The sequence below is a fragment of the Myotis yumanensis genome, unplaced genomic scaffold (assembly GCF_028538775.1).
Source record: "Myotis yumanensis isolate MYYU_CA2020_CCGP unplaced genomic scaffold, mMyoYum1.0.hap1 SCAF_6, whole genome shotgun sequence".
Taxonomy (NCBI): domain Eukaryota; kingdom Metazoa; phylum Chordata; class Mammalia; order Chiroptera; family Vespertilionidae; genus Myotis; species Myotis yumanensis.
Genome location: NW_027223757.1, coordinates 56,278,087 through 56,293,226, shown reverse-complemented (window position 1 = coordinate 56,293,226; position 15,140 = coordinate 56,278,087). Strand labels below are relative to the sequence as shown.

Below are 15,140 nucleotides of genomic sequence, written 5' to 3'. Positions count from 1 at the left end.
TGTTCATCAAAAAACACTATTAAGAAAATGAAAAGGTAAGTTACACACTGAGAGAAAATATTTAGATACTCACAAGGCATAAATGAAAAAAAGCATTTTTCCAGACCATATAAAGAACTTTTCAAATTCAACAACAAGGCAAACAACCGGATTTTTTAATGCCAAAACATTATAAGATACCTTACTAAGGAATATATGTGAATAACCAAAGAACAAATAAAAGGTACTCAACATTATTAGTCAAGGAAATGCAAATTAAAATGACAATGAGATACCACTTTATATCACTATAATGACTACAATCAAAAAGCCTTACAACACTAAATGCAGATGAGAATGTGAAGCAATTGGAACTCTCATTTTTTTTTCCTGGTGAGAGTGTAAAATGGTACAACCACTTTGGAGGTTGTTTGGCAATTTCTCATACAGTAAAGGCCACATCTGCCCTATGACCCATCAATTCCACTCTTAGGTAATTACCTAAGAGAAATGAAAATGCACGTCCACAAAAAGACTTATACACAATGTGTGGCAGCTTTATCCATAATAAGCAAACTCTAGAACAGAAGTGGGAAACATGGCCTAAGTCGTTTGGTCTGGCCCTGCCAAGGCATTAGGGGCTAGTTAATTAAATGTTTGACCAAATATAACAGGCTAATGTTTAAGTTGATAATTTTGTATGGCCCACAAATGATGTTTTAAGTATCCCAATGGCCCTTGGCAGAAAAAAAATGTTCCCTACCCTGCTCTAAAACACACAAAATGTCCAGCAACCGGAGAATGAATAAATGAACTGTCATATGTTCATTCAGTGGAAAACTACTCAGCATGAAAAAAGAATTGGATTACTTCTGTATGCGATGGCAGGGATGAAACATGAATCTCAGAAACACTGTTGAAGGAAAGCAGCCAGAAACAACAACAAAGTGAGCAATGGCAAAACCAATCTTTGTTGAATGAAATCAGAACACTGGTTGCTTTTAGAGTAGAGGGAATTGATTAGTGATAAAACTCAATGGTCAAGGACCACCGGGGGACAAACCAGTAGTCCAGCAGTTAGGTTTCTGAACTTGCTTAAACAAGGGAGAGTAATCCAGGACAACCCTGAAGAAAGTAGGGAGGTTGTTTTGTTTTGTGTAAGGTTTGGGTCCCTAATTACCCTACAAAGTGAAATGGGATTGGAGATACTTATCTGATTTGAGAGATAGAAAGAAGAGAAGTAAGTATCGCCATTTTACAATTCAAAAAAATTCAGACTAAATAGAATTCTACCTTTGTGAAGAAGCTAGGATTTGAATTCAGTTCTCCTGCCAAATCCAAAACTGCCACACAGACACCTGGCTGACTTAAGGAAAAGAGGTAAAGCTAAGCACCAATCTACCTCACAGTGGCGCTGTGTAATAAAATTTTTAGGATTTTAATATCGAATTTGCTGTATTTGAAACAGTGGGCACAGGAGAAAGGATCACATACTACAAAACAAAAGGGAGAACACTTTTCCTAACAGTTTCGTATTTATGTAGCGGAAAAGAAAAAAAAAAGAAGTTAAACGGTTTGCAGACTTCCCATTGGAACTCGTAATGTGAATAAAAGAATGAACTGTAGTAAGCATACCACCTTTGTTAGTCACTCGCTAAACACACGTTTTAAACGACTGTATCAGTTTCTCTGCATAGAACAGTTTGGGGAGGGGAAAAAAAAACAAACACCCGACTTTATTTATAAAACGGGCAACTCACTTTGGAACTGATCCCACAATGAAGATCCTTTAATGAGTCAGACAGGCATTTTTTGGCACCGTTTCCTTGGAAACGCCGGGCACTGCCAACGATGTTTTACATCAGTGCTCCTCACACGTGAACTGCATCTGAATCGGGGGAAGCACGTCAAACGCGAGTTCTGATTCAGCAGGTCTGTTGTGGGCTGAGGCTGCATTTCTCAGAAGCTGCCAGGTGATGCCGAGATGGTAGAAGGGGGGTGAGGGTGGGGGGCTATAGGAGAGGGAGCACTCTACTCTGAGTAATCAAGAGAGCTCTAAGCAACTGGAAAGAAGAAATTCGAAAACACACCCTCCGCAGGGAGGCGGAGACTTGCCGGGTAGCATAGAGGCGAGCGAGGCTCGGTGCCCAGGAGCCCACACTCCCACCCCGGCCTTACCCCAGGATCAGCAGCGCGCTCTGCAGCCGTCTCCGCACCTCCAGGAACACGCGCGTCTCTGCCGGCGGGGCCATGGCGGGCGCCCAGACGGAGGTCCCAGCCAAGCCGCCACCGGGGCCAGAAGCGCCTCTGCACGTGCGGCTCAAACCCAAGCAGCACCGGCGGCGGCGGCGGCACGGGATTCCGGGATCGGCTCGCTCGGCTGTAACAGCCAGCCCGCCCACAGCGCCACCTGCCGGGCGGAGAGTGCGCTGCCTGGAGGACTCGATCTGGGGGGCGTGAGCGTTTTCAGAGCGGTTTGGGGTCTGAGCACTGTGAAGGTGGGTGGGAGAGCCAATTGTCCTCCCACTCTGCTTCTTGTGGGTGTGACCTGATGCGTTAGTCTCCTTGGAAATGACCTTAAAATCAGACGGGGCGTGCATTCCTTTGGCTAGCGTGGATAGGGATAAGGCTGGAAGAGAGGGAGCTAATACAGACAGGCACAGTCCCCTGGAGGCCCAAGAGCAGAATTCTTCACCCCAAATACACTGTATTTTGTTTTATTTTGTTTTGTTTTTATGGACTATGATCTCATTTTTATGATCTATGGGCGGGAGGTCCTTCAGTAGCTCTCCTCTCTCTGAGGCCACAGATGTCCAGGATTGACGGTGACATTGCTTCTCAAGTTAGACACAATTGCTCCAAGTTGCAAAAGTGTAAGAAGTTTTCTGTTCCCTGTGCAGAATAGAATGTATTAAAACCAGTAACATGAATCACAGGATTAAGCATTCCTATAAGCTTTGAAAAAAGGAAGATGAAAATGATTCCATGTGTACATTTTCACTGCTCACTTTCGTGGAAGTAAAAACTGACTCAGGGGAGTCCTAATCTTATTACTACCAGAAGATTATTTTGGAAAGTTTGATACAGTAAAGAAAAGGATCTAGAATATTGTAAATACTTATAATGGAAAATGCTAAAATAGAAGTCCATGGAAGCATTATAAGAATTCTTTAAAAGAAAGAGGCTGTTTTCTAAAAACAGAAACAGTTAATGTTTGTATTCAGAAAATCGTATGTTTATTGATGTTCTACTTTATAATTTCAGGGTCATAATTACCACACACCACTCATCTAGACATTTTCTGAGTAGATAATAAAACCTCTATCTTAGAGACACTAGTTTAAGACAATATTTCTAAAATTGGTATTTGAGCCCTAGCTGGTTTGGCTAAGTGGATGGAGCATCAGCCTGGTTGGGGAGTGTGCAGGGGGCAACCAACCAATGTGTCTCTCACTTTAATGTTTCTCTCTCTGTCTCTCCCTCTCCCTTCCACTCTTTCTAAAAATCAATAGCAAATTATCCTTGGGTGAGGATTAATTAAAATTGGTATTTGAAGTTTTAAAAGTTGATCATGTTGCCGAAACCGGTTTGGCTCAACTGATAGAGCATCAGCCTGCGGACTGAAAGGTCCCAGATTCGATTCCGGTCAAGGGCATGTACCTGGGTTGCGGGCACATCCCCAGTGGGAGATGTGCAGGAGGCAGCTGATCGATGTTTCTCTCCCATCGATGTTTCTAACCATCTATCTCTCTACCTTCCTCTCTGTAAAAAATCAATAAAAAATATTTTTTTAAAAAAGTTTATCATGTTGCATCACAAATTCCTGTATCCATCACAATGATTCAACAACACAGAATTAGCTTTACTACTATTCCGTCTCAGATAATGGTGATCAAGGGTGATGATTTCAACTCATATTTTCTTTAATTCTCAAGGCTATGCTATTAAGTGCTTAAATAACATTCTTAGCATAGTATGCTCTTCATAATTGGTTTATTTTATTATTTTTAAAAATATATTAAAGAGAGTAAGGGAAAGGGAGAGAGAGATAGAAACATCAATGATGAGAGTGAATCATTGGCTGCCTCCTGCACGCCCCACACTGGGGATCAAGCCTGCACTCTGGGTATATGCCCTGACAGGGACTCGAACCCATGACCTTCTGGTTCAAAGGTCAACGCTCAACCACTGAGCCATGCAGGCTGGCGATTTTGATTATTTTTAAATATTTTTATATTTTTACATTGGTAAAAAAATTATTTTTTTGACCCTATGATTTAGGCAAACCAGTGCAATCCTCCTTGCAATAACTATGTGATTTAGAGAGTTCTAGGCTCAAACAGTCCAAAGCTGATAACTATTGGAATTTCCTAAGTCTTCTAACCTCTCTGGGACTCAAGGTCTGCCTAAGAAATACAAAGGAATTATTTAAATTATATTGTAACACTTATTTAAATAATACTTAAATAATTATTTAAGTAATATGTAAAAGCTGTTTTCAACTCCTAGCATCCTTTCAAACTCTCAGGATAGGGCTGGCGCTGGCGAGTTAAAAACACCTGCTATAAACCCCTTTGCAGGCAGGCCCACTTCCGCAGTTGGTGGTCCTGGGCCGCTTCCCTGACACTCCGCTTGAGGGCGCTGTAGCGACAGCTGGCGCCCAGGACGAGGAAGGGACCAGGGGGTGGATATAGAGCTCGTCGACGTCGACGCCGGCGTGGGCGTGGGCGCGGCGCGGTGCACGCTGGGAGCTGTCACCAAGCCCTTCGGCTTTTGGCCTCCGTGTAGCTGCCGCGGTTGCCAGGAGAGCGGCGCTGGCGGGAGCGGCGGAGCCCACAGCAGGTAACCGTGTCCCCGCCCCCGTAGCGGTCACGAGGCCGGCCGCTGGCTCTGAGCGGCTTCCTCGGCCTGCCTCGTTCCGGAGCCGCGGGGACATGCCGGGTCAGGCTGCTGTGGCATCGGGGGCGATGCCGCCCTGGCCCCGCATGAAGCCGCGAAGCCGGCCGGCCGTCCTCTGGTTTCCGGGGAAGCGGAGCTGCGCGGGGACCGGCGGGCTGGGGCGGGGCGGAGGCGCGAGGGCGGCCGCAGGTGTCCGGTGGCGGATCCCCAGCCGCCCGCGCTGGGGCCGGCCGGGCCGGGCGCCAGGTTGGAGTGGAGGTCGCACCTGGGCGAGGAAGGCGCGCGGGGGAACCCCTTTGTTGGCGGAATCAAGGCCTCGTGCAGTCTCACTAGTGTGTGCGACCGTTCTGATATTGTGACAGCAGTGAATGCCACCCCCGGTGCATGGCCCGCGCGAGGGGTCGGAAAGGAGTGCCCACGTCGATGAGAGGAAGTCATATTAGTCATAAGGAAGTTGTTAATGATCACCTTTGATTCCCGAGGCTTTTAAAGTTGCTGCATAAACTACAGTTACCTGTTCTGCCTCCTCCATTCTTCTCCTACCCTGCGGGGGAAAAGAGTGGCCCACAACTATGCATTTTTTTTTAACACTATAAGATCTCTTTTTTTAAGAGATTACATTTTTAATATATTTCAGAAATGAAGGGAGAGGGAGAGAGAGAGAGATGGAAACATCAATGAGAGAGAATCACTGATTTGGCTGCCTGCTGCACGCCCCCAATGGCGACCAAGCCCTTAACCCAGGCGTGTGCCCTTGATGGAAATCGAACCCGAGACCCTTCAGTCCTCAGGCGGACGCTCTACCCAGTGAGCCAAACCGGCTAGGGCAACTATACTTTTTTAAGGCTACGTAAATTGTGTTTTGATTAATCTTACATTTCTATGGAGTTTGAGAAACATAAAGATGGAGGGAAATTGATTTGGAGGCTGTAGTTAAAGCAATCAAGACTTTTTAATGATAATTAAAAAAAGAGTTAGGAAGATGCCTGATACATAAGCCTTGAACTATAGAAAAAAAACACTCTCCTTTTCGTTGTTATTGGCTATCTTCTATGCAGACATAGATCTTCATTTTACTGTGAATAACATGTCAGCATTAGGTGCTAAGTAACTCACCTGATAAACAACACAATGATTTAGTTGAGCTGACAAATTATAACAAGAGTAAACTAACACCAGTTGTAGTACACATGCTTTATTTTCAGTGATTGCTTTCAGCTGCCACTCTGAACTACATAATTCTCCAGTATTGCTAAATAATAGCAAATAATCCAGGTGGACATGATTATCAGGAACTGAAGTCTTGAAGGAAGAATTAAAAACACCTAAGTTAATACACAAACCAGAAAATGTGAAAGCACAACCAAAATGTTACATGTAAATTAAACGTTGTTAATTAAATGTTTAACGATATATATATATAAAGGCAAAGGAGTCCTATTCACCTAAGTTCTTTGTTCTGCTAACCTGGTATGAGCTCTCTGGGCCTCAGTTTTGTCATCTCTTTAAGGGATTTCATAAGTTTAGAGTTTTTCAAACTGATGTTTCACCCTGAACAATGTTCTGAATTCAATAACAGGCTTACTGTCCCAAAAGAGTGTTCCATGGCAAGTGATTTGGAAGCACATTGGGTTTGATCAGGAGTTTAACTTTTGATTTGCTTTTACCTGCAGGACTTCTCAAAACCTTTACTACTATTAAATGTAAATCCTCAAGGGAATGTTATCGAAGCGTTTCCTAAACCTACCAGGGCAGAGAGACTATTTTCTCATAGCCAACCTGTTAACATCTAGAATATAATTACAGCAGGTCCTAGAATAACATTTCCTTCAGTGTCGTTTCCTTGTATCATTCCTGTAGGAACTTGTTTATGCCAGTCAGCTTATGGTAAAATGGGTTTCCTTATGTCATTTCACCTCAGTTTCAAGAACTGACTTGTACATAGAATACCAATTTAGAAAGTGTAGCACTTGACTTGAGTCCCCTTTCAACTCTGAAATTCCCCACATGGCTTTCATGTTAAGTTTTCTGGAGCATGCAGATCTAGTGGCAACTCACTGGTATAACCAAGGCTTGTATTTTCCTTAGTAAAATATTAAGGATACACATAGGTTTCTATGGACCCAATGCTTTAACTTATAGCAGAAGAGTATCTTCTTTTTCTGGTCTATTGATGCTTTTCAATACCATAATTATTTCATGTTTTGAATTTGATTTTTATGGGCAAGTTATGATTTTATTAAGAATGACATTATAAAGTTCCAACAGGTAAAGGCTTGTTAATCATGGTGTTATTTTTCCTATGAATGATTTCCCTCTCTAGTCATGAATTCTTCAACTGTGAAATGTTATAAAAGCCACTTGAAATGTACTTAATAATTGATTACTGAAAATAATTAAAGATTAAAATGTAAATTCTAAGGCAGTTTCTAAATTGCTTACTGTCAGGGTCTACATGTTTAATTCAACCTTAAATAATTTTGCTAAATTCTGTCAGGTGTCACTAGCGCAGAACCAGTGTGGCTACTTCTTTCTGTTCTTTGTTACCTTGTTAGGGGTGAGTGCTGTTAATGAACTCCTTTGTTTGGGAGGGATCACACATTTAATTTTAATAGGTAAGCCTTAATTCAGATGAGTTCTCTCCCTGAAATGAAACTATTATGTAGAAGCATAGGGCTATTTTTTTGGGTTATAGCTAAAATATTTAATTGAAATTTTATTATATGAAAATAAGTACTTTTGATTCCTTTTAAAATGTGATTTCCATTTTCTCTTTATTGCATTCACTTCTCCCTCCCCAAGTTACTCAAGCCTGAAACCTCAATGACTTTTCATTGCATAGGTCAAATATATGGTGTCAAATTTATTAAGGGAAAATTTACATATAATAATGTGCACTCGTTTTATATGTACATTATATACACACACCTATGTCACCACCACCACAATCAAGATTTGAAACATGTCACCACTCAGGCCTGTATTGTTATGCTTTTGTTCTCTTTGAATGCTCTGTCTCTACATGTCTAAATCATAACAAGTCCTAGCTTAAAATGCCATTTTGTGTATTGCTTCATTTTGAAATAATTTCCTTTTCTCCTTTCCTATTTACATTTCTTTGAATATCCTTTTCTATCCTTATGGTGACTAAACGAATGGCATGCTCATAGTTGGCACTTACACTTATTTGTTACCCAATGGAAAGTGTAGTATTTCTCAAACATCAGCCATTTCTTAAATTTTTATTTTTTCAATTACAATTACAGTTTACATTCAGTATTATTTTGTATTAGTTTACGGTGTACAACACAGTGGTTAGACAGTCATATACTTTACAAAGTGTTCCCCTGATATTTCCAGTACTTACCTGGCACCATAGTTATTACAATATTACCAACTGTATTTCCTGCGCTGTACTTTATACTCCCATTACTGTTTTGTAACTACCAATCTGTATTTCTCAACCCCTTCACCTTTTCCATCCTTTCCCCCAAACTCCCTCCCCTTTGGCAGCCATCAGCCTGTTCTCTGTATCTATGAGTCTATTTCTCTTATGTTTGTTCATGAATATTGTTATTTACATTACACATATAAGTGAGATCATATGGTATTTGTCTTTGACTGACTTATTTCACTGGGCATAATACCCTCTAGGTCCATCCATGCTGTCACAAATAATAAGATTTCATTCTCTTTTTATGGCCGAGTAATATTCCATTGTATATATGTACTGCTGCTTTTTTATCCATTTGTCTATTGATGGACACTTGGGTTGCTTCTGGAGCTTGGCTACTGTAAATAACAACAATGCGATGAATATAGGGGTGCATCTATTCTTTTGAATTAGTGTTTTGGGTTTCTCCAGATATATACCCAGAAGTGGAATCACAGGGTCATAACGCAATTCCATTTATAATTTTTTGAAGAACCTCCCTACTGTTTTCCACAGCGGTAGGTGAGGGTTCCCTTTTCTCCATATCTTCATCAATACTTGTTTATAGATTTATTGATGATAGCCATTCTGATAGCTGTGAGGTAATATCCTTTGTGGTTTTAATTGCCATTTCTCTGATGATTACTGATGTTGAGCATCTTTTCACATCCGTCGGCCATGTGTATGTCCTTCTTTGAGGAAATGTCTATTCAGGTCCTTTGCCCATTTTTAAATTGGATTGTTTGTTTTGGGGCTGTTGAGTTGTATGCATTCTTTATAAATTTTGCATAGTAATCCCTTATCAGATGTATCATTGGTGAATATCTTCTCCCATTCAAAAACATTTTAATTTGATGTTGTTCGACTCATTTTTTTCCCACCTCCCTAAGAAGATATATCAGAAAAAATATTATAGAGAGAAATGTTGGAGATTTTACTACCTATGTTTTTTCCTAGGAGTTTTACGGTTTGAGTCTTAAATTTAAGGCTGTAATCCAGGGGTGGGGAACCTTTTTTCTGCCAAGAGCCATTTGGATATTTGTAACATCATTTGCGGGCCATACAAAATTATCAACTTAACAATTAGCTACATTTGGTCAAACATTTAATTAACTCATCCCTAATGCCTTGGCAGGACCAGACTAAATGATTTCTCTTGTAGATACAAGAAAGTGGTCTAGTTTCATTTTTGTGCATATACCAGTCCAGTTTTCCCACCACCATTTATTGAATAGACTATCTTTACCCCATTGTATGTTCTTGCCTCTTTTGACAAACATTAATTGGCCATATAGCTGTGGGTATATTTTTGGGCTCTCTCTTCTCTTTCATTGATTTATATGTCTAATTTTGTTTGTTTTTATGCTAGTGTCATGCTTTTTAAAATTACTGTGGCCTTGTCGTATAGTTTGATATCAGGGAGCATGATTCCTTCAACTGTGTTCTTTCTCAGTATTGCTATTTGGAGTCTTTTTTGATTCCATGTAAAATTTTGGATTATTTATCTTATTCTGTGAAGTACAACATTGGTATTTTGATAGGAATTGAGTTGAATCTATAGGTTGCTTTGGGTAGTATGGACATTTTCACAATGCTAATTCTTCCTATCCATGAGCATATATATGCTTCCATTTATTTGTAGCATCACTTTCTTCAGTGTCATAATTTTCCGAGTATTGGTCTTTTACATCCTTGGTTAAATTTATTCCTAGTTATTTTACTTTTATTTTTGATGCAGTTGTAAATGAGATTGTTTTCTTAGATTCCCTTTCAGACAGTTCATTATTGGTGTATAAAAATGAAACTGATTTCTGGGTATTTATTTTATATCCTACTACTTTACTGAATTTATCAGTTCCAGTAGTTTTGTGGTGGATTCTTCAGGATTCTCTATGTAAAATATGTCATTTGTAAATAATGACAATTTTCCTTTCTAATTTGGATGCTTTTTATTTCTTTTTGTCTCATTGCTGTGGCTATGATTTCTAGTACTGTGTTGAATAAGAGGGGTGAAAATGGACATCTTTGTTTTGTTACTGATCTGAAGGGAAATGCTTTCAGTTTTTCCCAATTGAGTATGATATTAGCTGTGGTTTTGTCATATATGTCCTTTAATACATTGAGGTATGTTCCCTCTATTTCCACTTTGCCATAAGTTTGTATCATATATGGGTGCTGAATTTTGTCAAATGCTTTTTCTGAATTTATTGATATGATCATATGAATTTTATCCTTCATTTTTTTATGTGGTGTACCACATTAACTGATTTGCAGATATTGTGCCCACCATGCATCCCAGGAATAAATCCCACTTGATCATGGTGTATGATTTTTTAAGATATTGCTAGAATTGATTTGCTAATATTGTTTGAGGATTTTCACATCTATGTTGATCAGGGATATTGGTGTATAATTTTCTTTCTTTGTCATGTCTTTATCTGGTTTTGGAATTAGGATAATGCAGGCCTTGTGAAATGAGTTTGGAAGTCTTCCCTCCACTTGACTTGTTTGCAGTAGTTTGAGGGTAAGTGTTAGTTCTTCTTTGAATATTTGGTAAGATTTACTTGTGAAGCCATCTGGTCCAGGGCTTTTGTTTGTTGGAAGATTTTTTTTATTGCTGCTTCAATTTCATTAGTTATAATTGGTCTGTTCAGATTTTATTTCTTCTTGATTCAGTTTTGGGAGATTGTATATTTCTAGAAATTTTTCCATTTCTTCTATATTGTCTAATTTGTTGGCCTATAGTTGTTTGTTTTATTTTCTGTATATTTCCGTGGTGTCAGTTGCTACTTCTCTTTCATTTCTGATTTTATTTATTTGGGTCCCCTCTCTTTCTTTTTTTAAAAATATATTTTATTGATATTTTACAGAGAAGAAGGGAGAGGGATAGAGAGTTAGAAACATCAATGAGAGAGAAACATCGATCAGCTGCCTCCTGCACACTCCCTCCTGGGTATGTGCCTGCAACCAAGGTACATGCCCTTGACCGGAATCGAACCTGGGACCCTTGAGTCCGCAGGCCGATGCTCTATCCACTGAGCCAAACTGGTTAGGGCTTTCCTCTCTTTTTTACTAGATGAGTCTGATTAAAGGTTTTTCAATCTGATTTATATTTTCAAAGAACCAGCTCTTGATTTCATTGATCTGTTGTTATTGCTTTTTTAGACTCTATTTTGTTTATTTCCACTCAGATCTTTATTATTTCCTTCCTTCTACTCACTTTGGGCTCTGTTATTTTTCTAGTTCCTTTAAATTTAAAGTTATATTGCTTATTTGAGAGATTTCTTGTTTCTTGAAGTAGGCCTGGAATGCTATGAATTTCCCTTTTACAGATTTGGGGTTATTGTGTTTTCATTTTCATTTGTCTCAGGGTATCTTTTGATTTATTTCTTGATTTCATTGTTTAATAGACATGTTATTTGGCCTCCATGTGATTGTGTGTTTTTTTAGGTTTTTTTTTTCTTGTAATTGATTTCTGGTCTCATACCAGGTCAAAAAAGATGCTTGATACGATTTCAATTTTTTTAATGTATAAGTTGTTTTGTATCCTAACATGATGTATATTCTGCTACTTTGGGGTGAAATGCTCTAAAGATATCAATTAAATCCATCTGATCTAATCTGTTATTTAAGGCCCTCATCAAACTCTGTCATTTTTATTATCATCTACAAAATTCTGGCCACAACTGCATACTTCCTGCATACTTGTTTCTTTACTATTTCTTTATATCAATGTGATTATTAAGATAATATTTACATATTCTTAACTGATTTTAGAGGGAAGGGAGAGGGAGAGAGAGATGGAAACATCAATGTGACTGCCCCATCCATGGCAGGCACTGGCCCCAAAGGCTGCCACAGAAACACTCTGGCGGATGGGCCCTGATCCCCTCTGCTGGGCCTCAGGGGTAAATTTGGCTACAGACATCAAGGAATAAAAAAGAAACATCAATGATGAGAGAGAGAATCATTTATCGGCTTCCCCCTGCAAGCCCTACACTGGGCATCGAATCGTGACCTCCTGGTTCATAGGTTGACACTCAACCACTGAGCCACACCAGCCAGACTAAAATAATTTTTAAAGGAAACTTGGAATAATCACCATTAGTAAAAAACAGGTATTGTCATAAACAGAAGGTAGACATAAAGATGAAAATAATGAAAACAAAACAGTATTGATAAATTCTTGCTAGAATTAATTATCTGCTGGAAACCCTCAGTTTGAGATTTACTGTTCTTTGTTTAAAAGAGAGATATCAAGAATCGGGGAGGTGTCAATAACACCAATCTGAGTCCTCCTGATATAGTCTGAGGAATTTAAATAGAATGAAGGGAGAATAAATTGCTCACTCACTACATTGTCACTTAGCCTTGTCTTTGGGGCCCATGAAATCATCTCGTATCTGATTGGTAGCCAAAATTTTGTGAGATACTGTACAATACAGGGCTTGAAAATTCCTTAGAATTTTATTTGTTAAAGAGTTGGGAAACAAAGCCTCAGTTCTCAAAAGGTATACTAGAGTTAACTTTAAAAATATGATATGAAGACAAAAAGTTAACATAATTATAATTGAATCGCTTTTTTAAAAAAATGTTTTTAATGTTACTAATCTTACTTTTACAAACAAAACTATCAAATATTTGTTCTAAGGGTACATTAACTTTTAAGATAAACCTTTAAATCTAAAAATATCTGACACCCACTGGGAATCTTCTATATGACAAAGTGATGATTGGATGAAATGTTAATAACATAATGTTTATCTGTCAAAGCTCCTATAAGAGTAGATGATGTAATAAACTTAATAGGATCTACTGTCTCCTTTACTTCTTCCTTTTTTCTTAAGTTTAAGCCATATTTTCATTATTTCCATCCTGCGGAAGACATTTTCAGTCTAATTTCTTATGAGGTAATGAAAAACTCTCTTATGGCAAGAATTTTATATGAATAGGCAGGGAAATAGATTCCTTGCTTTGTGAAATACATCTTATATTTCATTTTGCTCTGGTTATTTACAGGCAATATATATTATATTATGAACTTAATGTGTAAATTGTATTAGTTTGTGTTCATGAATAAAGAGTTCAGATAAGTAGGCCATTTATTTGGTGTTACTCTTTTTGAAAAATAATTTACCTGAGTGATAGATACTAGGTTTATCAGTACACACAATAATTTGCTATTCAACCAGGAATCAGATTGCTGTTAGTTAAAGGTTCTGGGATGCAACCTCAATTGGGAAGTAAGAAAAGAGTCCTATGGATGAATAGTCTTTATTTCATAAAAAAGTCATCACATAAACCCTAGCTAGTTTGGCTCAGTGGATACAGTGCTGGCCTGCTAACTGAAGGGTCCCGAGTTTGATTCCGATCAAGGGCACATGCCTGGTTTCCTGCTCAATCCCCAGTAGAGGGCATGCAGGAGGCAGCCAAGCAATGATTTCTCTCTCATCATTGATGTTTCTATCTCTCTATTCCTCTCCCTCTCCCTTCCTCCCTGAAATCACGAAAAAAATAAATAAAAGTCATCACTCAAACAAGTAGTTTCTTTCCTGTGTCTCTACCATAAAATAAAGCAAAAGTCATTTAAAAGTGACATCTGACTATAATCAGAAAAACTATGAAAGCACAGCAGTCTTAGTCCTTTGAAAAAACAGGTAAATAGCTCTGTATTTCCACCTGCTTTCAATTGTGTTGTTACATTATGAAAAAGTACTATAAAATATTAACTGCCTGAAACCTTTAGGACAGTGATGGCGAACCTATGACATGCGTGTCAGAGGTGACACGCGAACTCATTTTTTTGGTTGATTTTTCTTTATTATATGGCATTTAAATATATAAATAAATATCAAAAATATAAGTCTTTGTTTTACTATGGTTGCAGATATCAAAAATTTTTTTTTTTATTTTTTTTATTTTTCGCTAAAAGTATTACAAAGTGTATTACATAAGTGTCCTTTTTTCCCCCCCGCCCTTGACAGACCCCTGCCCTCCCTTACCCCCCAGTGTCTTATGTCCATTAGTTATGGTTATATGGATGCATACAAGTCCTTCGGTTGATCTCTTAATCCCCTCCCTCCTCCCCCCCAACCCTCCCTGGCCTTCCCACTGCAGTTTGACAATCAGTTTGAGGCAGCTCTGCCTCTGTATCTATTATTGTTCAAAAGTTTGTAATGGTCTTTATTATCCATGAATGAGTGAGATCATGTGGTATTTTTCCTTCATTGACTGGCTTATTTCACTTAGCATAATGCTCTCCAGTTCCATCCATGCTGTTGCAAATGGTAAGAATTCCTTCTTTTTTACAGCAGCATAGTATTCCATCGTGTAGATGTACCACAGCTTTCTAATCCATTCATCTACTGATGGGCACTTAGGCTGTTTCCAGATCTTAGCTATGGAGAATTGTGCTGCTATGAACATCGGGGTGCATATATCCTTTCTGATTGGTGTTTCTGGTTTCTTGGGATATATTCCTAGAAGTGGGATCACAGGGTCAAATGGGAGTTCCATTTCCAATTTTTTGAGGAACCTCCATACTGCCTTCCATAGTGGCTGCACCAGTCTGCATTCCCACCAGCAGTGCACAAGTGTTCCTTTTTCTCCACATCCTCTCCAGCACTTGTCGTTTGTTGATTTGTTGATGATGGCCATTCTGACAGGTGTGAGATGGTACCTCATTGTTGTTTTGATTTGCATCTCTCGGATGATTAGTGACTTTGAGCATGTTTTCATATGTCTCTTGGCTTTCTGAATGTCCTCTTTTGAAAGGTGTCTATTTAGATCCTTTGCCCATTTTTTGATTGGATTGTTTATCTTCTTTTTG

At 38.9% G+C, this 15,140-nt stretch overlaps 2 protein-coding genes and 1 non-coding gene across 10 annotated transcripts in view; 2 read left to right on the top strand and 1 right to left on the bottom strand.

Moving 5' to 3' along the window:
- The window catches only part of UBE3D (ubiquitin protein ligase E3D), a 134,663-nt gene extending 132,362 nt beyond the window's left edge, over positions 1-2,301 (bottom strand). The window contains exon 1 of one of the 2 annotated variants that reach the window (XM_070419321.1): positions 2,158-2,301. In XM_070419321.1, coding sequence (XP_070275422.1) covers positions 2,158-2,231 — 74 coding nt within the window. In that variant the 5' untranslated portion in view covers positions 2,232-2,301. Of the gene's footprint in view, positions 1-1,739; positions 1,832-2,157 lie in introns of those variants that run through there. The other variant, XM_070419322.1, reaches the window with a different exon arrangement.
- Positions 2,302-4,756: 2,455 nt separating this feature from the next.
- Positions 4,757-15,140, top strand: part of DOP1A (DOP1 leucine zipper like protein A) — a 113,442-nt gene continuing 103,058 nt past the window's right edge. For all 7 annotated transcript variants that reach the window (XM_070418177.1, XM_070418174.1, XM_070418178.1 and 4 more), the window contains exon 1: positions 4,757-4,821. The gene's annotated coding sequence lies outside the window, so the exon portion shown is untranslated. The remainder of the gene's footprint in view (positions 4,822-15,140) is intronic.
- On the top strand, positions 12,106-12,241 carry LOC139013359 (small nucleolar RNA SNORA5). The gene has a single exon (XR_011472010.1). It is a non-coding gene; the product is annotated as a small nucleolar RNA SNORA5 (small nucleolar RNA).